General features: G+C 33.9%; 1 protein-coding gene across 1 annotated transcript in view; it reads right to left on the reverse strand.

The window, feature by feature from the left end:
• LOC143050821 (uncharacterized) overlaps window positions 1–27464 on the reverse strand; it is a 41450-nt gene that overhangs the window by 2565 nt on the left and 11421 nt on the right. The window contains exons 6-22 of the mRNA XM_076223934.1: window positions 24092–24118; window positions 23334–23357; window positions 21493–21807; window positions 20831–20866; window positions 19678–19983; window positions 19058–19093; window positions 17718–17807; window positions 16956–17045; window positions 11521–11556; window positions 10771–10806; window positions 9138–9164; window positions 8681–8698; window positions 7909–7935; window positions 7227–7262; window positions 6863–6925; window positions 6214–6231; window positions 1328–1363 (exon numbers count right to left, since the gene is read on the reverse strand). Coding sequence (XP_076080049.1) covers window positions 1328–1363; window positions 6214–6231; window positions 6863–6925; window positions 7227–7262; window positions 7909–7935; window positions 8681–8698; window positions 9138–9164; window positions 10771–10806; window positions 11521–11556; window positions 16956–17045; window positions 17718–17807; window positions 19058–19093; window positions 19678–19983; window positions 20831–20866; window positions 21493–21807; window positions 23334–23357; window positions 24092–24118 — 1221 coding nt within the window. The remainder of the gene's footprint in view (window positions 1–1327; window positions 1364–6213; window positions 6232–6862; window positions 6926–7226; window positions 7263–7908; window positions 7936–8680; window positions 8699–9137; window positions 9165–10770; window positions 10807–11520; window positions 11557–16955; window positions 17046–17717; window positions 17808–19057; window positions 19094–19677; window positions 19984–20830; window positions 20867–21492; window positions 21808–23333; window positions 23358–24091; window positions 24119–27464) is intronic.

The raw sequence follows: 27464 nt of genomic DNA on the forward strand, positions 1-27464 counted from the left end.
AACCTGAACAACACTGTATTTCGAAATAAACTATTGCTACAACAGAGACATTCGTGTAAATAAAACGGATAAATTGTACGACAAATTAAATAGCGGCGGTTATTAACTGTTATTTACTAAACAGGGATTTGAATATATATTTACCATTTGCTATCATTGTTTCTTTGCCTCGGGGTTGTGATGCTTCACAGTGAGCATGCCCTTATTCAATGTTGAAAACATAGGCCTATCATCTCCTGTATACTTTTGACTTGAACATGTGGTTGCGATATGCAAATAATCTTTACGTTGTACAAGACCGACATCTGGGTCTGATTTTTATTGCGCTAGTTCTCAAAGTGTCAGTGGACCTACTTTAACACATTAAATTGACCCCGAATCATCTCTGTTTTATTGAATGTGGCGTGGTATGAGGTGCAGTAGAAAATAAAGACCACGCACACTTGAGGCGAGAAAGCTACCATGATAGAGAGGTACCTGAGGATACACGTGGCAGGAAAACACATTATATTGACCTCGACTCATCTCTGTCGTTACTATTGAATGCGGGTGCAGTAGAAAACAAAAAAGACCACGCACACTTAAGGCGAGAAAGCTACCATGATAGAGAGGTACCAGAGGATATACGTGGCATGAAAACACATTATATTGACCTCGACTCATCTCTGTTTTTATTGTTGAAAATTGCGTGGTATGCGTAGCAGTGGCAATCAAAGACAACACACACTAGAGGCGAGAATTTAAAGCTACCATGAAAAAGAGGCACTAGAGGATACACGTGTCATGAAGACGATAACTTTAAATATAACTACATACTAAGAAACACGAAAACAATGGGATAAATATTTTGGAAACTGATTATTGGTTTGAAGGAAATTAATAGGAATAATGTGAAACGACTATCTTATGGGCGTCATCTCACGAAAGTGCGATGTAATGGAACATAAATTCAACCTTCTTGTCAGCGAGCTCGTTCCATTACTGTTTTCTCGCTAATCCTTTTTTTGTTGCCAATTTCTAACTGTATTCGTAAATTTTCATATTACAGAACATCGATGGAAGTTGGACATTTCTGCGAATACATAGATGCGCGTTTTTTTTTTCTAATTGGAAAAGGCAAAAAGTAAGTACTGCGCGAGTATATTAAGTTCTTTTTAATTTACACTATAATTATATACACTTCACTGTGACTTTGAGACGAAGAACAGCAATAAAAGCGCTGTTCTTTTGCTTTTTGTGTTTTTGTGTCATGAATGGATTTCCTATAACCTATGTCTCTTTTCATTATACAAATAAACATTATTGAAAAAAGTAATTATTGTCTTACCAAGATCTCCATCAAGTCCTTGTCGACCTGGAGGCCCTGTAACATGTTTAAGAATGAAATAAAAGCACAATCATTGACACAAAATTTATATTTAATTTTAAATTTCGAAAAGGTTGTTCGGACGCATGAAGCTAACATAGTATTGCTTTATAAAAAAAAATTGTTCTTTCTTTCATTGTTATCTAAAACAATCATGGAAACTGTGAGCAAGTTTTTTAATATTGATAATTATATTAATGTATATCTGTTCCGGACCATATGAGTATTTGGACCATACGCGTATGGTCATGGCCATATGCGTATACTCATATGGTCCGACCATACGCGTATGGTCTGACCGTACGCGTATGGTCGGACCATATGAGTATAATACTCGTTTTGTTATTAACAGGCCGGACCATATGAGTATTTGGACCATATAGGTATTTTTTTTTAAATTACATTATTAAAGTTTCAATAATACAAAAACTGTATCTAAAAAAAAAACGATGATGGTTACATGACAATGTATTATTTTTATAATTCAAATTCTACTTAAAAATTAAATATTGATGCCATAGTTAGTTTTCATCGCTAATTACATTCTTGCATGTAGGCTTGGAGTGACATTCACTTCCAAATGGTATCATAGCTTTTTTTGCATTTGCAAGTATTGGTTGTGCACGATCCTTTTCGTTTACACCTTTTGTTTGCGAGTGAAAAGCTAGTCTTTTTGTAGCTGCATACCGTGATACCGAGGTCTTGGGCCATTCCGATATGTCTACGATGTTTTTTAAGAAGCTCTAGATCTCAAATATCGTAACATGATTGCAATTCACCATATTCACAAGACAACTTAAATAAAGTTAAATAAACCTTGTTGAAGGCCGTACGGTAACCTATAGTTGTTAATGTCTGTGTCATTTTGGTCTCTTGTGGACAGTTGTCTCATTGGCAATCATACCACATCTTCTTTTTTTTTTATATATTTGTCACTTTCCAGTGACTTCTTGTGTAACAGTTCATTAAGAATTTTTTGGAATTCATTTTTTTTAAGTCGACATATTGCCATTCACTCGTAATAACAAATCGGTAATGACCATAGGTAATGACTATCGGTATAAAATGTGTTTATTATAATCTTGACAAGTAAGTAAAATTAACTATATTAAACTTTTAATTTTGATTCAGCTAATATTTCTATTTTAATATAATGATAAAATTACCTATGCGATAGCGTCTGAACGGTCATACCATATGAAGAGTTTAGAAGTATTAAAAATAAACACTAACAGAGTGTTAATTACCCCGACCATACGCGTACGGTCGAACCATATGAGTATATACCCATATGGTCATGACCATACGCGTATGGTCCAAATACTCATATGGTCCATAACATATCTATATAGTTATCTCATCGAAATTACGTGTTTCAGAGTTCACTTATGGAAAGACAATATTTTGAAAAGATTACTAATTCATAATAGGTTAAAATTAGATATATTGCACATATTATTCTGTGACAATTAAGTATGTTTACCTTCGTAACTTACAATATTTGAACATCTTGTTCACGATGGTATACACACGATAATATAACTGTTAATAGTTATTCATATGGAAGTCAAGTTAGATAATATTATGAGTTTAATCGACTTCATTCTAATTTTTTTTTTGTTAAAGACGACAAAAGAAATCGAATAGAAAGTATATACACTCCTTCATCACATTTGATTTGCTTCTTATAACTTATGCACTTAATATGTTCTTGGCGATTTTAAAATAGATTCAGTTGTGTTTACAATAACCTATTGCTGAAGACTACATGCTGGTTTACATTGCTCAAGACGTCTTTAATTCATAGTCTGAAATCCAAAGATACAGTTTCGGAATTGCATACGTAACATTCTTGACATGTACTGTGAATGAGTTCTTGACGAAGTACAATTGATGAAGTTAATCGTGTTCAATTGAAAGCAGGGATTGGTTAAGACAACATTAAGAAAATATAAAAATATGCTGGCTAAAGAAAAACAAAAGAACAGTGGAGGTACATATGTATAATATTAAACAGAATAGATCTCCTTTGCGAGGTAGTGTAGTTATACACGATGCACCCTCTCTAAACGACTTTGAATATGCAACATAATATAAAAGGATATATTTGCATCATACAATTAAACAAAATATGTAGTATTGCTAATTGTAATTATAAATTGATAAATTGATATTGTATATACACAAATTAATTAAATGTAAAATAAACATTTAGTGACACAGTGCGCTACAACATGTTTGTATGAGGAACTAAACATTAATGTTTTGAAACAACTTACAGTTAAAACGAAGCATCACTATTAATTTAAATATTATCTTTTTTTTTCAACTTGAAGTTTGTGTTTTAATAGCCTTGCTTTTTATGACTTTTTAACATAATTTATAGAGGGATACATTTTGTACGTTTAGAAGATTGAGGTGGACTGGGTGACAGTTGAAAAATAAAAGAGGGTGTTTTCTTTCAGATTTCAGAATAAAAAATGTTTTTCCTGCAGTTTAAAAACTATATTAAGGAAGGTGTTATTATAATGAATTTAATGTATCTATCTATCGAGTCAGAGGATCTAAGTAAATAAAATGCATCATTGAACAATCACACATTTAGTTGGTAATTATAGTACCCTTTTTTGGTAATCAGATATAATGGGAAAATGACAACAGCTGAGTTTCTTCTGTTTGTTTTTTGCCTACACACCAACTGACATGGCAGCACTAAACTGTCAACTTTACTCCGTCCTCTTAATTTATCAATACAAGTAATTGTAAAAGGATTGAAGAAGAATTTCACATGAATCAAAATACATGATCTAGACAATGGCTGACACTGATAGCAATTTCTTCACACTAAACATCGCATAGGGTAATCTTATTACATTGAACACCTTGATCACTAACGATAGATCCTGTTAATATATGTACCATATGATTTAATAATATATTTTTTCTACAAAGCAGAAAAGCCCTAACCGCAAATACCAACTATAATACAAGCGATGCAAAACCATTAAAGCTTAAACCAATTTGTTTCTTAAAAGAGCCAGTTTGAAGTTGGGTGTAAGTTCACAGCGAGACCTGCGCATACTAGACATATGGTTGTATTTCCTTATTACGGTAAAAGAGTTAAGCTAATGGTTATGAATCGAAGAACAAATATTAGCCCCTTTCTTTCGTTTACATTTGTGTAAAATTGTAAGCTACAGATAAAGACCACATTAAGCAGTATACACCACTTAGGCTTCAACTTCCGCTTCTTCGCCAGTTGGAGAGGGGGTTGTAGTTGTTATATTCGCCGCTAAAGTTGTATTAGAAGCTAACCTATACGGACCCCAGGTCATTTGATTTGCGCGATTGGTGTATTTTGGCATGGTACGATATGGAACTAAAGAACTCCAGTACTTAACCTGAGAGTTTAGTGGGGCATAGTATGGTCTACGTAAATCAGGTTTTGGAGGTTCTGATTTACGATATAGATTTGCATATTGGTACTTTTTCTTTTTTATTTCAGAATTATGCCCTGCAAAATTTGTAATAGATGGGGAGCGAACATAATTCGAGTTTTTCCTTTCAGGCGGTTTCGTATTATGGTATGCAGTAAAAGGTGGAATTGTCACAGGAGGCATATACGGTCTATATGCGGACGTAAGTTCTGTTTGATTGTCTTTTGGGGAAGATTGGCCGCCATTGTTGTCAAAGTAAACTTTGGCCAATGAATTAAAGTTCGTCAAAATGGAAGAAGGTTTAGATGTCGGTGGTTGCTGTGGTATCTGGTTGTAGTTCTCTTGAGGAGCCATTTGGACCATATTCTGATGGACTGTTTGTTGATTCTGTAGTGAGTTGCTTTCCATTCCCACTCCACAGCAAGCACCTGCCGGAAGTAAGACACAGATCAGCAAAACTTACAGAATAAACAAAAATACCACAGATACATAGGTTGTCCCGACATCACTTAAAATATTAGTAAACTGTGGATTCATTATTATTCGTAGATAGAAATGGTTGTGAATTTCGTGGGTACATGTAAATATTCAGCAATATACAAACGTTTTATAGGTTTGTATTTAGACTTTAGCAAAATTATGCAATCAAATATCATGAAAATGCAAGTTCGTCTCAGTCCACGAAAATTGGTACCCACGAAAATAGATGAATCCACAGTACACTCGTTGAATGAGTGGATTCTGTGAAAATATGAAGCACAATGTTATAAAATTTACAGGTAATGCTCATACTGTCTTTGACTATGTGTAAAAGATGTATGTTTTGTGAAAGGAGAATTTGACTACTAAAAAGGTGCATGTAGAATCAAAAAAGCGGAATCACCCGAGGTTTGCCGATTGAGGCAAATATGACAACAAATACAATAAAATGACACGAACAATATGTTTAGAACCAGATGCCTCAACAAGGAATATTTCTTCTACTCTCTATGTTTATTTGTCACATATATATTAGTAATGATCGAATCCTTGAATAGGGTAACTCCGGAAACAACATCTTCGTGAAATTGGTAACAAGTGCGAGTTAAACTGTTACTGATGAGTTTAGAATTTAAAACATCGTAACAAGTATGCAGTCAAAGAGCTTGTATAGTTATAATTGTACCCGTAAGTCTTTGCTGGGCTTACTTCTGAGTTAAGTGTTTAATTTCTTTGGGTTTGAAAATTGTATACTTTATAGCGTTACGAAAATATGCACATCTTATGAAATATTTACTTTGAAAGAGATATGTTGTTACTAACTTCAAATGTGGTGTTATATTGTTATGATGACCATGTACATGATTCTTCTTTTTTCTATTTTTTTGTTGTTGATTTACTAAGATAACAAGAAAACAAAAAAATCCTTACCTGGTGAACCTATTCTTCCTAAAATGAAAGAAATACTTTAACTTCATTACTAACAAGTAAAAACAATGCATGATTTATATACTGTAAAATTGGTTATACTATACTTTTAAGCATCATTCAAACTTTATTAAAGCCCTTTAATGTATCATCATCATTCCAGTAGTTAGCACTTCTGTGGTGTCATGATTATACATGTACTTATAATTTATTTGTGGAGAAAAGATTAAACTGATTCAAATACAAATGATTTTCTATCCTACACACATAGTTTCGTAACCATTCTCAATGTATTTTTCAATTTCGTACATTATTTGGACTTAACTTACTTCATTCAAGCGTAGGTGATGACTCGTTTAAGACGAAACGTGCGTCTGGTCTTCTCAATTATACACCTGATATCATTGATAAATTGTCTTACAGTTAAAATATATTATAAAAGAGGGACGAAAGATACCAAAGGGACAGTCAAACTCATAAATCTAAAACAACTGACAACGCCATGGCTAAAAATGAAAAAGACAAACAAACAACAGCACACATGACACAACACAACAAACTAAAGAATAAAACAACACGAACCCATCCAAAAAACTAGTAAACGAGATTTTTTCAAGCCAAAAATATTTGTATATTGTTAAAGGTAACCTACCTGGAGGTCCTATTGGTCCCATTCTTCCTCCTGGTCCTCTCATACCATAGGCACCTTTGGGACCTATTTAATAATAAGAAACATTGCGTTTGTCAATGTTCAGTTTGAGGTAAATTTTAATTTTTGCTTGAACTTGTAATATTTAGAACGCATTATGGAAATCACAAATATATAACGCCCAGAAAAAGATATAACATTTGTGTGGCTTTTGCTCGGAAGATTTAATTAGATGCTACTTATCTATTTTGCTAAACAAATTGGAAAAACCTAAACCTCATAAACCGATAATACACGAAGATTAAATTGAGTTTTAAATACAACTCCAGTAGAATTTAATGAGAAACAGTTGAATAAAATAGTTTACCCATTTGTCCTGGCTTCCCTCCATAACCCTGAGGTCCTAAAATAAAACAAACGAAATTAGAAACAAGGAAATTCCGTTTGAAACAGAAAGTTACAAGAACACTTAATAGATATATATCAGTTTTGTTTTTGTGTACGAACATTGTACTGAAATTGATTTGTAGATCTGTTTTTATTTTGAGACTCATATTCATTTTCATTTCCATATGAATAAAAAAAAAATGTCACACTAAGACATCTCTCCGTCCAGGTAACAATGCATAAAAAGTTAACATTATTAAGTCAAAGTATGGCCTTAACAAAAAGGTTTAGTTCTCATTGAACAGCAAACTATAAATTGCAGACAAATGACTAGTATAAAGCAATCAAATAGGAAACCGAACAGTCTTTATAATATGAAAAACGGGAAACACATCAGACCTACACAAACAAACGACAACCACTGAAAAACACGCGCTTCATTTTCTTTGCACACTTTGAAATGCAAGAAGAGAATTGAATTTTGTTGTATAACCAAATAAGCAGATGATAATGTATTCTACTGTATTACATTTGTGACGAAAAAGTGAAAAACTAGATTGACAAATTGCTCATGTTGTTATAATTTACTAAAACCAATTAGGTTATTGATAACAAATGCTTTTGAATATCAATACTTGTTATCTAATAATTTTTATACATACCTCGTAAGCCTATGTCACCTTTGTCACCTGAAATATTATTAAACCACATGTCAATATTCATCAACTACAATATGTTTTAGTTAAAGAGTTGATCGACTGCTTTGTTTATCTATATATTATTAAGCGTCAGGTGTGGCATGTATACTCTGGGTGATGACATATAAATGTTAAATTGATAAAACATCAATTAAAAGATTGACTTGGAATGTCGATGTTTTGAAGTGTCAACTTAAAGACATAGAAAAACAGAACATCCTGACCCATACAGGCAAACACAAAGTAACCGAAGCAATGTCAATAGAAGCAATTGTAATTGCATGGTATGGATGGTTTGGACTTGACATCGCCCTTCAATGTCATATAGCTCATTAGGAAGGCAAACGTGTTTACAACCTGGGCTTTAACTCTTTACATTTTAGCGTTACTGATGAAGGTAAATCTAGAAAAAAAGTAAAAACACAAAAATACTGAGCTCCGAGGAAAACTCAAAACATATAAAGCCCAAATGAATGGATAACAACTGTCATATTTTTGACTTGGTACAGACATTTTCTTATGTAAAACATGGTAGACTAAACCTGGTTTTATAGCTAGGCTATTGCCTGCGCTTTCTTTTGATCATTGCTTAACTGGATTGCAATTATGTGTTCAAAGAACGAATACTATTATATATCTCCAATTGATCAACAGTAAATTTTGGTAATTCTTTTTTCATCGCTATTTTATACTTTTGTAAATACTTTTTTTAAATTTTCAGTTTAAATTATCCTACCTTTTGGACCTGGTGGACCTGCAAAAAATATAGCTTAACCAATATAGATACATAAAGATGATTAGAAGTTATCTACATAAAATGTCAGTTATGAATACAATAATCTTTTATTTCAAATGAAACTTATTTATAAAGCAAATTTCAACTCAAATACTAATAGTCTTTAGGCAATTACAATGGAAGGGTGTCAATATACTATCTATTGTATTTCATCCTTCTAGAAATGTAGAATTTGCTTGTTTAAAAAAACCCATTAGTTAATAAAAAATCTATTTTTCATGCATAGCTGTGAAGTCGTATTAGTCACTATTGAGTCTTTTGTAGCCCATACGTGCTACTGGTGTACTTATTGTTATACAGATCGTAAGCCTATGTTTTCAAATTGAAAACGTATTTCACAGAATTATGTGTAAAATAGATATATACTGATGTGTGCATGATAATTTTAATTAATTACCTGAAGCTCCTGGTGGTCCCGGTGCCCCTATAAGTCAAAGAGTGGTAACTATGAAAAATGTATGCATTTAAGGAATGGCTGTAATATTATTTCTGTCTATGAAGAAATAACATAAAAAATGTGGTGCACACTGAATAACGCGCGTAGCGGATTATTTAACAGTGTGTACCACATTTTTTATGTTATTTCGAATAGACTGACAAAATATTACAGTTATTTCTTATAATTTAATTATAAATTCTATTTTAAACCGGCTTAAATCATGAAATAATGTTGATGACATCATGGTCACATGACAAAATTGTGTCTATGATATGATAAAGAAAATGACGTTAGCCAATCAGAAGAAGTTACGTCCAAAACTTATTAACTATTAAGCTAATCGGATTTAAAATTTCATAGTACCTGTATGTTGTTCACTATTTCATGACTTGCAACTGCAGTGATGTGCTTAATATTCACTTATAACAAGACATTCACATACCAATTACAATATATAATCGTGATGACGCAATAATGGAAGTCATTAGCATTTGATCAAACATAGCTGCAATGCTGTAGTCTTTAAGATGTAATCTCGCAAGTAACGTATTCGTATTCGCTGTTTAAAGCTCTAACCTCCTCGCTTCATATAATAGTAGTAGATCTAATGTGTTTGCATAACACACTATTTTAATGTTGATTGGCTTAAACTAAAGCTATATGGAATTTATTTCGCTAACTTTGCTCTATATGCTTCTGATACAACGATTATATTTTACAGTGGAGGCTTAAATATCACCCATGTAAAAAAGAAATTTAATTTTGTACTGCTGAACCTTTTTGTCTGTTTACAGTTTTTCTCTATCTATAAAATAAGATAAAGTCTGATTGCTACTGAGACAGCTATCCATTACAACCATATTGTTTGCCCAAAACACGTCAAACAATTGGTAAAAGTTCAAAAACTATGATTCACTATGATTCAAGTAAGAAATTTACGGACAGTGTCTTTTTTTTTTACCAAATTGTAGATATCTCTTCTTGCAAATAGTTTTTGCTATGCACAGTGTTTTCCTTAAGTGGTAAACATTGTCATTAAAGGGAAAGAACTCCTATATATTTTCAACGGACAAATTTGTCCGTGTTAATGTTGTTTGTAGCTCCTTTGTGATCGATCATATTTGCATTTTCTATCCATCGAATGTTTATTTCAAAAATATAGGCCAACACAACCTAAATTGACTGACTATTTTCAATTGTTTTCGTACTCATTGTTTGATGGTGATAGTGCTATTGTAATGTTAATCTGATTTCCTTTTCAATAGTTCAGTCCCTGAACATGTATTTAATCATGTATCAAACAGAAAATATTTTTTGGAAAGCCAATAGTTTGTTTTTATTGCTTAAAAAGGGGCGAAAGATATAAGAGAGACGGAAGTCAAACTCAATGATAGAAAATAAACTGACAATGCCATGGCTAAAAAATAAAAAATAAAAAGACTAATAATAATACACAAGACACAACAAAGAAATCTAAAGACTAAACACGAACCCCACCAAAACTAAGGGTGATTTTAAATGCTCCGGAAGGTTAAGCAGGTCCTGCTCCACATGTGGCACCCGTCGTTAAATAATTTATAGTTTAATTTACCTTGGACAATGTCTTGAGGTCCAGATTTTCCAGCTCCTTAAAACAGAAATTAAAAATGTTAAGAATTGTTTTATGCACTTGATGATCTTATCTATGAATAATTATGTTATGGTCGATAATATAGTTTCCACTTTTAACTGAACCTTCTCACGCTTCATGATACATTCGTTCTTCTGAATGTTTTATATGTTGCTTTTAAACATTAAACATGTCATGAGTAAGAAAATAATCACGATAACTATTAAAGCTCTGGTGACCTAACTTAAGAACATGTAAAAAAGTGAGAAAGGAAAAAATATCAACTGACCATTAAAGAAACATCATCAAAACATTCATAAATCCTTCATCACATAAATTAAGAACTGTGATAGCAGCTATGTTGTTTTATTTTACTTTCCATCTTTCGATTTGTTTCAATCTTGAAAACATTTGTTCTTTAATGATATGCTTGATAGAGTCAAATTTTCCAAAAAAAAACTCATCATAGATACCAGGGTTAATATCTAATTTTTTAACCAGACCCACGTTTCGTCTACAAAGGACTCACCGGTGACGCTCGAAGCAAAACAAGTATGCTCCTTCATCATTTGTTTTACCAAACTTAAGGTTAATTACATAAATGCTTGCTAAATCACCGTTTCAAATACGAATATGTTTAAACGCTCAAATGAATTGTAATAGCTTTTAAAGCGTTGTCTAAGATACCCCAAATGTCTACCCCTCCAAGAGTCACTTGTAAAGATAACTTACCAGGAGGACCAGCTGGGCCCGGGGGCCCGACTTGACCTGCAAGTATAGAGCAGATAGTTTCATAATGGTTTCAACATAAAATATCAGTAATACAGTTCAGTCAAATATGTCACTTGCTGCGTGTTAGCTATTATCAGAAGCTCAAGCCGGAGTTAAAGCTGTGTTAAGCCGGTGTTTGCACAACGCAAGTAGGTTAAATTGTTAGTAATATCCTAGTTATTCGATATAACTACCATTGTAAAATCAAATAAGTTTTTTTGTTTTTTTTTTTTGTTTTTCTGATTTGTCTTTTTATTGGATTGTGTCTATGTTGTTTTTACAAAAAAAAAACTGTTTTTTTTTCTGCTTTCTGTTAAATTACCGGTAAAAAAAATCTTTTTTGTTGGGTTTTGATTTTTTTATTAATTGTTCTATTGTTTTTATTTGGGTACCTTATGTTGTATCTGAAATAAAGACAAATGATTTTAGTTGACATAGTAATGGATCATCCTCAAAAATATAAGACATGCGCTGAAGAAGTTACAATTTTATTTTTCTTTAGAATTTGCATAAAAATTAATATAATAACAACATTACACAATAAGATTTATTAAACAACTTGTTTTACATCTCGATTTGACTTAATTATTGAAATTGCTTTCTTAAGGGCTAACGGGTTATTTTTTAATTTCTGTAATTTTGTTAGTAACAATTTCTGTCGTATTAATTTTATTGCTGCAATTTTCTTCAATTGATTAATTCTTTTATCAACAAGTTTGATTGCCTCCTTGCGCTTGTTATTATTGTTTTCTTTGACAGACATATCCTGAATATCCGGTAGTTTCAAGGTGATATCTTCTTTGTAATTAGTTAACGTTGACATGGAATATGAAGGTTTCGGTAATTGTTCATACTGTATATTTGGCTGGCTTTGATATTTGTAACCGTTATCTTGTCCGTTGTCCTGAATCAAATCTTTTGGTAATTGTTCATACCGAATATTGGGTTGAGTTTGGTCTTTGAAACCGTTATTTTGTCCGTTGTCCTGAATCAAATCTTTTGGCAATCTGTGTAAGGTAATTTCGGTTATTTCGGTTATTTGTTTCGTTGGTATTTTGGCGATCGATACTCGTTCGCTGAATACTGGATCATGTTTTTCTTGATTACTTGCAATAGTGTCTGACTGGAATGAATATGGAACACCAGGTCTCCACTTAAATTTATATGCCGGCTCCTTTGTGGTAGTAATGTCAACCGAAGGTTCCGTGGATATTTCATTGTAGGTGTTATCTGTGTAACCATACATCACTTTATTATCTTGGCCCCCATTACTTTCATTATTCCCGTTCAATTCAGTATATGCGTCATAATTATAACGACCATCATGATAATAATTTTGGCGCTGATTTTGATAGTTATGTTGTCCCTCATTTTGATAATTGTATTGCCTATCGTTTTGATAAGCATATTGTCCATCATTTTGATAAGCATGTTGACCCTGATTTTGATAAGCATGTTGACCCTGATTTTGATAAGTCGGTTGAACCTGATTTTGATAAGTCGGTTGTCCCTCATTTTGGTAAGTTGTTTGACCCTCATTTTGATAGGTCGGTTGTCCCTCATTTTGGTAAGTATGTTGACCCTCATTTTGATAAGTATATTGAACTTCGTTTGGATAATTATGTGCATACATTTCGTTATTAGAACCATAATAATTTTGATAACTAGTTCGATCATTAATTCTATTCAATTCGATAGAAGGATCATAAGTCGTTACTGTTGTATTATGCGGTGACTGGTTTGAGGTGATTGGATTGCGGTTAGCTGACTGGTTTGAAGCGACTGGGTTGCGGTAAGGCGAGTGGTTGGAGGCGATTGAGTTTCGATTAGACGACTTGGTCGAGGTGACGTAATTTTGATTATCATTATTTGCGGTTCCCATTGCTGACTGTAATTCAAAGCCATGTCGCACCACCTTTATCCAGTCATTGTCAACAGAGGACGGAGATTTAACAGCAATTGGTTTTTCTGCTGTGTCTTGAAATTTGACACTAGATAGTTTGACGACATCTTGGTTAGTTTTAATTTCGATTTCGAATCCAGATGGTGTAGGTAACATTGAAGGGGTAGTAATACTGGTATCTTGGTAAGTTGTAGTTTCGCCTAGAAACCCGGATGTGGTCGGTAAAGTTGAATGTGAAGCAACAGTGCCATCTTTGTAAGTTGTTGTTTCATCTTGAAATTTATTTGTGTTTGGCAAAATTGAACGGGTAGTTAAACTGACATCTTGGTAAGTTTTAGTTTCATCTTGAAATTGAGGTGTGGTTGGCAACGTTGAATGTGTAGTAACAATGATATCTTTTTGAGGAGTTTCTGTAATATGTAAGTTGTTCCCATACTCTTTTGAAGGCGATCCTACGTCACTGACAGCCTGATGGTCAATTTTACCGTTCTTTGATAAATGAATAGTAGTTTGTGTTGTGTCAGCATATTTCAGAGGTTCTGCCGTTGTAGTGACAGATACTCCGTCTAGATATTCGGATACATATGGTTGTACCGTAGTTGTTTTAATTTTGTTAGAATATGATTCTTCATACAACGCTTGTATCTCGCGTTGATATGTATGTTTTGAGGAGACAGATTTACCAATGTCTGGTGATAATTCAGATTTCAACGGAATATCAGTAGATATGGTATATTCATTCGACAGTCTCGCCGGTATAATGTTTGATGCAGCCAAATGTTTAGATACAGGAATGTCTGCACTCTTCAAAATTGAACTTGGATCAGTTTCAGTCCTATTAAGAATCTGCTTAAAGGTTTCCGCGGTAGTAGTACGATACCAGGGTATGTGTACAAGGTATGTTTTTGGTGTTACATTTTCTCCTTGTTGTGTATTGAATTTTTGTCGTTTTTCAAAAAGCTCGTTTTGCATCACTATATCATCTCTGAACCTTTCCATTTTAAATCTTCGGACAGTAACATCATCTGAAATTGAGAAACAAATGGGCTTCACGGAACATGTGAATCTTTAACTGTAGGAAAATATTAAAAGTTTGTTAAGATTTTATAAGAGCTAAATTGATTTCATATTTTTTTTATAATTTGGAAGAAAAAAGGTTGAGTCTGTTTACCGAACTGAAGTCCAGAAATTGTTTGTTGTAATAATTAATAGTATCAAAGATTAAACATGTTCCAATGAGAAAAAAAAACTTCAAAATTACGGCAGAAGGAATGACAGTTGATATACAGGTCACTAAAAGGTATTTGGTACAAAAGTATTTGCATTATATTCATAAATATAACTGTTTAGTTGACACATTTTTATAAAAATCAATAATACCGAAAATGAACCACACATTTTTGTCTCGAACAAGATGACAAAGCAATTGGTATAATGATAAAAGATAGTACTAACATTGCAAGTTCAATGGCAAATGTTATTGTTAAAATATACAACAAAGACAACAGTATACATGTGAAACTATGTACATGATATAGTAAACTGTCTGTGCATTAATAAATATCATGTTGCTTAGACAATATAATCTTGTTATAGTATGATTGTGATTATTGCAATAAACGTCTTTATCTTAAAACGAATAAAATAAAAGACATTTTTTATCAGTTAGTTATCTAATGAAAAACTTACTTTAATAACTCTTAAAAATACATATTTTCAAAATTGCTTAATAGATATTCAAAATTATCTATAAAATTGTTCAGCTATGTCAAAATATATGCAGCAGTTGATCTTTAGTGTATTGTTGGTATGTATCTTGACCGCAAACAATTAAAAACATAATAATAATTATAAAAGTTGCACACATGTATTTCGTCTTATTTTTTTTTATAAAGGTTAGTTTATACAATATATACAAGTCCAATATATATCGAAGCAAACACACTTTTTAGAATACATTTGAAAACCTTTGCATCTGATTGTACTAAATAAAACTGTTAAACTTTGAATATGAGCTAAGGCATGCTTTATTAATTTGTACATCACGAAGATAAGAACAAAGTCACATGTCCAGTACGTGTTTACCGCCGGAAATGCAGTTGAATTACTTCCCCTGTAAAATGTGAAAAAATATCTGTGACAAAACTCCCAATTATCGTATAACTTATGATTGAATATATGGTTTTAACGAAAATACGAAAGAAAAACCACCTATCAATCTTTTAGTGTATGAATGAACAGGGGGCAAAATGAGAACGCTTAACTTGGTTACAAATATTTTATGTATTGCTAAAACAAATTATAATTTCACACACCAAGCAAGAAAGCACTTATCTTCCAAGATCAGAATATCTATACTGCTGATTATAATTATAGTTCGGGTCATTTGCAGGAAGATATGCACCACCGGCGGAGTAATAGGGATCACGTGTGGTAGCTGAATAATGTGGTGCTGGTGGGTAATTAGGCGCTGTTGGTTGGAGAGGAGCTTGTGGGTAGTTGGGAGCTGTTGGTGGAGGTGGCGGCTGTGTTTGGTACTGGGGCGCAGCATATCGGGGGTTCTGGTAGTATGGATCTTGATACGCAGTTTGGGGTTGCGGTTCTGGTGGTGCAGGGGGTTGATATTGTGTTCCGGGACTGTAAGCCGAGTTTGGAATCGCTTGTTGTTGCTGATCGTATGGATATGGTTGACCGTACTGGTCGACTGATGGTGGAGCGTGGTACCCATTGACATCTGAAGGAGGCGGTTGTTGTTGATATTGAGCATGCGTATTGTCATATGCAGGTTTTGTATTGGACGATTGCGGATCAACATAAGCACTTTGAATAGGAGGTGGAATATATTGCCCTGGCTGTTGGTTTTGAGGCGGAGGATTATATTGCGTAGGAACTGGTTTAGGGGGTGTAGGTATATAATTTTGCTGTCCTGGTGGTTGAGGAATATATTGACTTTGAGCGGGTTGATAGGGAGGTTGTTGAATAAGTTGGTTTGGATTTACTTGATGATGTGGGTTTGTTACCGGATTTTGTTGAGGGGGCAAATAATCATGTTGAGTTGGAACCTGGACATTTTGGGGTTGATTGTAGTTTTCATTTTGAGTTTGCGACTGTTGATAGGAAGGTGGAAAATATACAACACCAGTATTTTGTGGGGTTTCTGCGAATTCGGCTTTTTGAACTTCATACAAAGGTGTAGTGACTGGTATTGTTTTTGTTTCTACCTTAACATGAACATTTTCTTCTCTATTATTTCTTAAATAAGAAAATTCTTGCGGTAATATATTTGGAGAATCGGGAGTTTCATGATTATTAACATTGCTGCGTATTTTTTCAGTTAAATTTTGTCCTGAATTTGATTCAAGCATTTTGCCGTCTGTATCAGCTGGAGATTTTCCACTAGATAGCATATTCTCCAGCATATGTATACCGTCGTCGATACTTTTAAGTTGATCTTTTGACAAATTCTTGTCTTTTCTTGGTTCACAACAAGTACCTTGTTGACCCGGAGTGCCGTTTTCACCTTTAGGACCCGGATGTCCGTCGTTACCGGCAGCCCCTGGTGGTCCTAATGGTCCTGGTTCGCCTAAAATGTCAAAAAGGTATTTTTCTAAATCTTATTGTAATTTTTTAACTATACGTATTCAAATATATCAGATACAAATACTGTAAATTCAGAAAATTATTGTACGCAGTTATTATTGCGATTTTGTCATTTTAGACTAAAATGCGATTAAAATTTTTGCGATATTGTGAAAAATCCTTATTTATTCAATAAAAAAAATTCAAAATGCGAGTTTGAATCATTGCAATGATAACCCTGTCGCATTATTCGCAATATTAAAACCATCGCAATAATTTCTGAATTTATAAATTTCAGAAATTTCAGAAATATTGTTTTTAAATAGTAATTTGTATTGTATGTCTCCTGACACTAAGAAAAAAACAAACATATATGTCGTTATGATATAGCGAGGTCTAACTAAAATGTTACCTAAAGTCGAATTTTTGTACGCTATAACTCTGTCCGTGTTTAATATCAATTGATTTAATTGACAAATGTTTTTTAGTCATTTATTGACGTATTTTCTGACCAAGTCTTTGAACAGATTGAACAGCCTCGGATGCGTACTTGTTGAGAACAAAAGTGTGCAATTATTTTGTTTACAAATGTAGTGTAATGGGCAAAAACAAGATAATTCATACCATGTCATCTTTTAACTCTGGTTCTTTCAAGAATTAAGATAAAATTACATACCTGGATGACCACGTGGTCCAATAGGTCCAATCACACCTGGTTGTCCGTCTTTTCCTGGATGGCCAATGGGTCCGGGTGGACCTGGTGGACCTACATATAAACATTGCAATGTGTTCATACTATTAATTGGTATCTGACTTTTTAAATCATTTAACTTTCCAGTTACTAGTATATTGTTTCATAAAAACAATCCGTGAATTTCAAATGTTTGGCTTTTGAGCGTTCCTGATGAAGGTAAATCAAGAAAAGTGCTCCGGACTTATGATAATTTTATAGCGTGATGTTTTCATTATCAATGTACGTAAATATGGATTTTTACATTTCAAGTGAATGAGATTCTATGAAATTTAGAGACATATTCTTTGAAAAAAATCTAAATTTACTCCTTACGTCAATGTTATAGTGTTTGCTAATCGGGAATAATAATAACCAAACATTAATTGGTGGTAATCATTGTAAATAGTACACAATCGAAGCAATCCTTGGATTAAGTTGTCCTGTCCAACAAAATAATGAAGAGCATTTTTTTTCGTTTGCTAAGGTTTCTTCTTATTCATTCCTGTACTGCTTTGATACTAGTCAAAGTGTTCATTTTTCATGTTAAGTCAGAAGCGGACCGAACCAAAATGCTCAACTTTTAGTATATGTAATGCGTATTTAATCATTATCAAGTAAAAGGAATAAGTAACCGACCACTAATCTTTTGCTTGTAGTGTGGGCTAGGAAAATCACGTTTTCTCTTGCTGAAAAGCACAGCAACAATATTTTACTCTTCTAACACCATGTTTTGCTTTCTTATTCAAGTTCAGAGTCCGAATTAAAAAAGGATCACTTAGCGTTGCACTGTTATAAACGGAAGGCAAAAGTTACAAAAAAAAGTTTACTTTTGATTAATAAACAATTGTGTGAAGAAAATAATGACAATAGCAGTTATTGTTAAAGGATTAAGAACAGATTTTAAGATAAATAAAACCCGCATGTACTGTTTTTCATTTAAAAACCTCCTTTCGTATAAAGCGAGAAGAGTAGAAACATTTGTAGCATAACTAATCATATTCCAAATCTTATATCAACATGTATTCTATGACGTACATGTGGTGTAATTTTTGTTTTAGATATAACACATCTAATTTTGCTGAAATCTTATTATTGTATGAAAGATACAACAATTTCTAACTTGATATACCGGGCTTATATGGACAAAACCACTTAAGTTATTAAGATATCCATTCTTAGTACTTATGTATACTAGGAAACGTAGAAAAGTCCGTCCGTTCGGAGCAAATCCTAATTTATGTAGTTTTCTATGTATATCCTGAACAAAGCATGTAAATCCTTACCTTGAACGAAATTACTAGTATGGTTCACAGCTGGGCCTGTAAATGTAAAGAATAAATACGAATTACTTCTTGGTTGGATAGAGTTATTATGTGCTGTCGGCTCGTATTGCTAAAAAAAGCAAAATGGTACCCACAACAGCATTCAACGAGTGCTCAAATATGAACGAGTGCTTGTTTTGATTTTATTGTAGTTATTTATCTCTCTACGTATATGAGTTCATACATGTAATAACTGCAAAACTGTTCTATGATTTACTTGGTTTGATTAAATAGAGTAATTTATACGGGATGATATTCATTTATATCTGCAGTATATCAATCTCTGAATTATTTTTTTTTTCTTTTTTCAAATAGACGCTTGTAGTCTTTAGGGTTTTTCAATGAATAACAACACCTAATAAAAAAAAAAAAAAAAAAAACAACACCAGAGACACCGAGATTACCCCAGATGCGCGTTTTTCTTCAAAAGATTCACCAATGACGCTCGAACCAAACGGTTAAAAAAAGGTCAAACTAAATTGAAATAATACTTAATAAGACTGATATGTTCACATGAATTTAAGCAGGATACTGTGCAATTACATATGAAAGAAACTTGAAAGGAAACTGGTAAAACATGCCTTGAGAGCCTGGTGATCCCGGAGGTCCTGGTTTTCCAGGTGGACCAGTGTAACCCATTGGACCTGGATGACCCATTGGTCCAGAAGATCCTTTTTCCCCTTGCGGTCCTGTAGCACCTCTTGAACCTTGTGGCCCAAGAGCTCCTTTAACTCCTTGCTGGCCCGGACTTCCAGGTGAACCAGCTGGTCCAGGTTCACCTTTTTGACCAGATAGTCCTTGCGGTCCTGGGGAACCGTTTGTCCCTGAAGTTCCCTCTGGTCCAATTGGACCTCGTGTCCCCTGTGGTCCCGGTGGTCCTGGTGGCCCTATGTAAATGATAACATATACACACTCAACCTAATAGAAATAATTCGCGTATTAAATGTATTGAGAATGTTTGCAATGAATGACATCATTATAGAGTACTTTATATGCATGCTGATATGAAATCATCCCGTCCTATGCTCTTAATTCAATATCTATGAATACCGCACTATGTATTGGTTAAAGCTGGTAGTAACTGCGTGTTAGCATTTTTGTAAGTTTTATTTATCTGTATGAATACTGTAAAGTACCAAGTTTGTTATAATAAATATGTACTTAAGTTCGCAAAATTATGATCGATTGTCATAAAGTTTATTTCTTAAATTTTGCAACAAAAATATTGGACGTAGTTCAAACGTTTAATCTTCTTACGAAAATCTTTACTACTTTTTCAAAAATTTAAATCACTACGTGTTTGAAAAACAACATTACTGTTATCTTCAATCGAGCATATTGGATTCTACACCAGCTCAAGAAAACATTATCAATTTCATAGTTTCAACTCATTGCCGGATCAACTTGTTCGTCTTTTGTACTTTTTGTCTCGATATATTTGAGAAGAGCATTTTATTTTGACATCTTGTCGCTTCTTTTTGCTGAACAAGTCTATTGTGTGCATCTTGTTTTAAATTAGCGACGCCTAACCTGAATAATTCAGCCGTTATACTCTGCTGATCTACGATTACTTCATTAACATCGCAAGTTGGAGAGATCGATTACGGAGAGGGACTGAATTATTCGGGTGAGACCAAGAAAACGTGTCAATAAATGTGGATGAAGTAGTAAAGCTATGGTTTATTGGTAAAGTAATAGAAGGAAATGTTACCAAGTTACCCTCTTTATACAAACCTCTAACAACTTGTCCACTTGACGTTTTTCCTACACCTGAAAATAAGATATATTATTATTACGACATAGTAGGTAAACATCTAATTGAATAGATGTACCTAAAACTATAATTGGATCTGCAGGCATCGTAAAAAAGTTTCAAGACTAGTTCAATTTCGAAAGTATTCTTCTCGGTCACAGGGACGTAATTTTACGACAAACGAACGTTCAACCAAAACGAAATGTAAACTCGATAACAATACAGGCACCCAAAACTTCGTGATGTGGCCTCGTACGAGATGTCAAATATTCGTCAACGAACCATCAACCAAAGGACACGCAACAGTAAAAATGTCAATTTTATGATGTAATGCATTTGATTTGATATATATACTTTAACATACGGTCTTCGAAAATTGACAGACATCTTCCAATATTTAAGCTCTCAATCGACCAAGACCTAAATAGTCTCGAATTAGAATAACTTAGAATACCATATATCTCCCATGAATTCCTCGTTTGACATAATGTTCTGTTTCATCTTTAACGCATTTTGGATTATAAAATCATGTCACACATATCTAATAATATCGATAACAATCATTTCATCAATAATCAGACATTAAACTAAGCATTTTCAAAAGTTCTTTGAACTGTTGTAGCAAATAGTGTGTGTATCATACCTGGCGATCCCCTAGGACCGACTGGACCTAGCATACCCTGTGGTCCTTCTGGTCCCATTGGTCCTCTGTCTCCTTTTGGCCCTTGTGGCCCATTTGTGCCTGGTGCTCCTGGCGATCCTGGTAAACCTTTTGGTCCTGATGCTCCATTTGCGCCTGGTGGACCTGGCGACCCAGGTAAACCTTTTTGTCCTGGTGCTCCATTTAATCCTTGTTTACCAGATGGCCCTTGTGGTCCAGGTTTTCCAAAAGGTCCGTGAGGTCCAGGTTTTCCAACTGCGCCTGGTGTTCCAGCTGCTCCGGATGGTCCAGCCTCCCCTTTAAAGTAAATGACTATTGAGACTAATTTTGATTAAATGTAAACCAAACAAACCATTAAAGGTAAGAGAAGCATTTTCAATGGTAAAATATCAAAATGGTAGCAAAAGTGGTGAAATTCAAACTAAATCATTTATTTAGTTAAAATTTATTTTGAAACAAATTATATTTGTCAAGACATAAATATTAATATAAAAATGAAGTTAACTAGTAATTTTATAGAAACCTTATTCATTACTTCATTGCACTTACCTGTGAAACCACGCCAACCTGAAATAGTGGAGAACGAAATCAAACAGATCATACAATTAATTATATACTGCTTTTATTAATTTTCAAACTTTGATTTTGTTTAGCTTATATTCAATATGAGAGGTTTTTTTTTATGAAAAGTTGCCTTTCATTAAGTTAAGTATACTCATATCATTTGCTGACCGGTACTGACTATCTGATGGCGATTAGAATTAAATCTTCTGTATTTGATGACAAAACCTAGACTTTTTATTTTTACATAGGGTTCCGGTGGTTCAGTCAAAATATTTCTAAGTAAATTTTCTGTAAAATATTGTTTGTAATTTAGTAATGGTATTGCCTGTCCTTTTTAAAGCAAGTTCTCTCCCTTGTAACATACGAGTATCTGATTCACCCTTGAGAAAGTCTGGAGTATGTTTCACAAAAATATTTCGACTAAGATTAATCGTAAGTATACTGAATTGTTCATGACTTGTTTTTTTGTGAAACAGACTCCAGCAAATGAAGAATGAAGGATAAGGAGCCAGTCTTGTTCATTGTTCACATTTGAATTTGATTTGTAATCCCGTACATTTTCCTCAATCATCAACAATAAAGCGATGTTAAAATTATACATTTTTTTCATATTTTTATTTTCTAGTATAACCCATATAAAATTTAACATATTTTCAAATATATAATAATCATAACGATTACTATGTAAATTATTGTTTAATAAATACTTTGATTTAAATTAACACATTTATAAAAGTTAAAACATAAGACAAGGTCGATATGTTCCGCTCACAAAGAATGGTTATATAAGTACCTCTCCATCCTCTTTGTCCTTCCGGTCCAGGACTACCAGGGGGTCCTGTAAAAAAAATACCATAACGACATTAATGGTTTGTGGGGTTCAGAAACTAGGGTCTAGTTGGAAAAAGGGGGGATGTCCTTCATTTCCTTTACTTTTTACAGTTCGTTTGTATATTTTATATTAATAAAATTGAGAAAGGAAATGGAAAATGTGCCAAAGCGACAACAACCAACAACCCGACCATAGAACAGACAACAGCCGAAGGCCACCAATGGGTCTTCAATGTAGCGAGAAACTCCGGCACCCTGAGGTAACATGTATCAATTGAATGCAACGATAAAGGCGTTTTGCGTTTTGGACGCATGTAATTTAAATTTGATTATTTATTACTTAGTAACGACTTCTGTTTTCTTTCGATAATCACTATTTATAAAACTGAAAAAAATAAAAAAATAAGACAATATAAATCAATACATACCTGGTTTTCCCATACCTGGGCGACCTAGAACAAGAATAAGGGTATTATTAGGGTATGATTATATCGATATTAGGATTATTTGAAATTAAAAGAAACCCTGCAAAATATTTGAGGCCTTGAAGGGGGGTTCATTATTTCTGTATTCTTTTAATATGTTGTTGCAATTTACTATATTGTGTTTAAACCGGGTCAATTTTCTTTATTATTCCCCAACCCAATTGTTTTATTCAATGACGTAGCAAGGCCATCTTTAAGTGTAAGCACGAACCTCAGCGAGTGGTCTGAATGTCCGTAGCGGTCCAAAGCAGAGCGCAAAGCGCAGAGGACCTCCGTAGGGATAAAAACAGCTGGAAGCTCGCGCTTTATCGTAAAAATGCAGTCATTGAATATATTTTTTAGAATTATAAAAGTGTCTGACATTACAAATGTTTTATTGTCCTCGTCAATGAATTTTAAGTTCCAGAAACCTCGTCTGATTTTCAAATTTTCAAATTTTGTCTTTAACATATATTTCCTATCGTGACATTATTTATAATGTATGATTCTCTAGAATAGATATGTACGCTTACCCAGATCAATGCACCTACATGTAATCAACACATCTGACCTGAATGTTATTATGTACGGTTTTTATTTTAATGTGCAAAGTCAAAACAAATCACGATTTTCGATCTGTCACTTCATTTCTGAATGATTCTTTGTTTTATAATTTGGTAATTGTATTGTCCAACTTGCTGTTTATGCATTAAAGCAATTACCTGTTAATCCACGCATTCCTGGTCTTCCTGAAACAATAAAACAAATTTAACACAAAGCTCTTGTCTATAAAAGTTTAATTTTTATTCAAACAGATAGGAATTATAAGTCAAGGTGATAGCAACTAAATACTGAAACAAATACAGAGAAGACATCCAGGGTAACATACGGTCAGGATCAAAAGTCAGCTGCGTATAGAATACTATTAGCTTTTTTTTTTATTGATTTCTAAGTGTTCAACACCACTGTTTTGTTGTGATCCGTGTGTATTGGTGGAGAAAGTCGGAATCCCAGGGAAGAACCATCGACCACCGGTAGAAAAACTGACAACCCATGTAAATTAATATTGACATCGAGCGCACATGCAACGTGCAGGTTTCGAACTCACAATTTAAGTTTGAATAGGGTAGAGATACATGTACATTAGTTCGACTACTTGGAATTGATACAGTAATTCCACTGTTTAAAATACAGGGCCCCCAGGGACCTTAACATCTGTAACATATCCCGAGTTAAATACGTTGTAAATAACGTGTTAGTTCACGAGGTACCAGTGCGTAGGAAAACATGTAGTCCTACTAGAACAAATTATTCCGACCATTCTTTGCTTTCTTAATGCATCTTTTTTCTTGCTGGAACAACTGCGAAGACGAATTTACAAGTTTTGGTTGGACTTGGCCGAAGAACGAACCCATGACCACATTCCTGCTTCAAAATAGTAGCATCAGGGTCGGATCAAGCAATTTGTAAGGGGGGAGGTTCCTACACCCAGAACCTTCCCTCTGGATCCACCACTTAGCATAGATCCCAAAAAACGTGTTTCCTCTGAGTCTCTTTGGATATTTTGATGAACATGCGTCTCGGTAATATACTAAGATTTTAAAATCAACACAATGGATTATAGATCTTGGTTTAACTTAGAAAACGCACATTAGATATAATAGGGAAACCAACTCTAATGCATCGACATTTTACTCAAAATCTTTTAGAAAAAGGTTTGTATAACTAGCAACTCTGAGAAAAACAGTGCAGTTGCATAAGGTAACGTTATGAAACAGTTCCTTACAGAGGGGCGAAAGATACAAGAGGGCAATCAAACTCATAGATTGAAAATAAACTGACACCACCATGCCCAATAAAGAAAAAGAGAAACAGACAAACAACAGTACACATGACCCAAAATTGAAAACAAAAGACCACGTAATAGTAACACGAACCCCACCAAAAAACTGGGAGTGATCTTACTTACAACTTTTTTGAACTTTTTTTTGTATTGCTTGTTGACGTTGCCGCCAACGATACCTATATGTACAAATTATCAATGAACGAAAGAATAAATTAAAGGTTAAATTTGAATGTAAATGTTTAATTATGAATAAATTTACATATTTAGCATAATATATTGTTCGACTGTTAAATAAGAATATAATTAACAGAACTACAAGATGTAAAATGTAAATTAAATCAAATCATGAATAAAATTGAGAATGGAAATTAGGAATGTGTCAAGAAAACAACGACCCGATCAAAGGGCAGAAAACAACCGAAGGCCACCAATGGGTCTTCAATGCAGCGAGTAAACCCCGCACCTGCTGGCCCCTAAACAAAAATGTATACTAGTTAACAGAAAACTTACCAGGAGTTCCGTCTTTTCCTGGAAGTCCTGAAAAGATTCAAATAGTACATTATAAGGGGCAGATTAACCTCTGCATTCATAATAAAATGATTTATTTATTCAACTGTTATGAAATAAAATGGTTGTCTGCAATAAAATGTACAAAATGAAGTCCAATATACACTCCGAATATCCGAATCGAAAGTCAACTGCGTTATGTTACAGCTACTAAAAACTGCTTTAAACGTTTTCCCTTGTACTGCTTTATGCCGTTCCCGCCAAGATCATAATATCAAAGAACAATTACTTAAAAGTTTGTAACAGTCGATAGATAAATCTGGATTCGATTCCTACGGGACATAACTCTTCCATGTGAATCGGATTTAGATTCTACTTACTTACTGTTACAAACTTTTAATTTCATTAACTGCTTCTCGAGTTCGGCTCCCTCTGGGGTTTCCGATCGGGATTCGGCTCCCTCTGCGATTTACGATCGGGATTCGGCTACCTCTACGGTTTCCGATCGGGATTCGGATACCTCCACGGTTTCCGATCGTGATTCGGCTACCTTTGCAGTTTCTGATCGAGATTCGGCTCCCTACGCGGTTTCTAATCGGTATTCGGCTGCCTACGCGGTTTCCGATCGGGATTCGACTCCCTCTACGGTTTCCGATCGGATGGATTCGGCTCCATACGCGGTTTCTGATCGGGATTCGGCTCCCTCCACGGTTTCCGATCGGGATTCGGCTCCCATCGCGGTTTCTGAACTGGATTCGGCATCCTTCACTGTTTCCGATCGGGATTCAGCTCCATCTGCAGTTTCCGATCGGAATATCGTCTGTGTTGTAAATGACCTCTAATATTTGTAGTTTATCTAATCACCGTATTTACATATCAAAATTAAGTTATCCGTCTTTTTATTCATTGACTTTATTGAAATATAATATCAAAACTCTTGTCTTTGAAACTTGATTACGAGGTGTTATTTATGAATATATGTGTATTGCACACGGTTGTCAAATTCGATAAGATCTATGCAATAAAATTGAGAATGGAAATGGGAAATGTGTCAAAGAGACAACAACCCGCCCAAATAAAAAACAACAGCAGAGGGTCACCAACAGGTCTTCAATGTAGCGAGAAATTCCCGCACCCGGAGGCGTCCTTCAGCTGGCCCCTAAACAAATATATACTAGTCCAGTGATAATGAACGCCATACTAATTTCCAAATTGTACACAAGAAACTAAAATTAAAATAATACAAGACTAACAAAGGCCAGAGGCTCCTGACTTGGGACAGGCGCAAAAATGCGGCGGGGTTAAACATGTTTGTTAGATCTCAACCCTCCCCTTATACCTCTAACCAATGTAGTAAAGTAAACGCATAACAATACGCACATTAAAATTCAGTTCAAGAGAAATCCGAGTCTGATGTCAGAAGATGTAACCAAAGAAAATAAACAAAATGACAATAATACATAAATAACAACAGACTACTAGCAGTTAACTGACAAGCCAGCTCCAGACTTCAACTAAACTGACTGAAAGATTATGATTTCATCATATGAACATCAGGCACAATCCTTCCCGTTAGGGGTTTAGTATAATACCATCATAACATATATGAGAAGAACATAACCCGTGTCATGCCAACAACTGTTTTTAGAATAAATGTGTTTAGTTCCGATGCAAAGACCTTATCAGTGACTCAATATTAACGCCAAAATATGCAATCTTTAATGACTTGACAACAGTATCGT

The sequence above is a fragment of the Mytilus galloprovincialis genome, chromosome 11 (assembly GCF_965363235.1).
Source record: "Mytilus galloprovincialis chromosome 11, xbMytGall1.hap1.1, whole genome shotgun sequence".
In the NCBI taxonomy this organism is placed as follows: domain Eukaryota; kingdom Metazoa; phylum Mollusca; class Bivalvia; order Mytilida; family Mytilidae; genus Mytilus; species Mytilus galloprovincialis.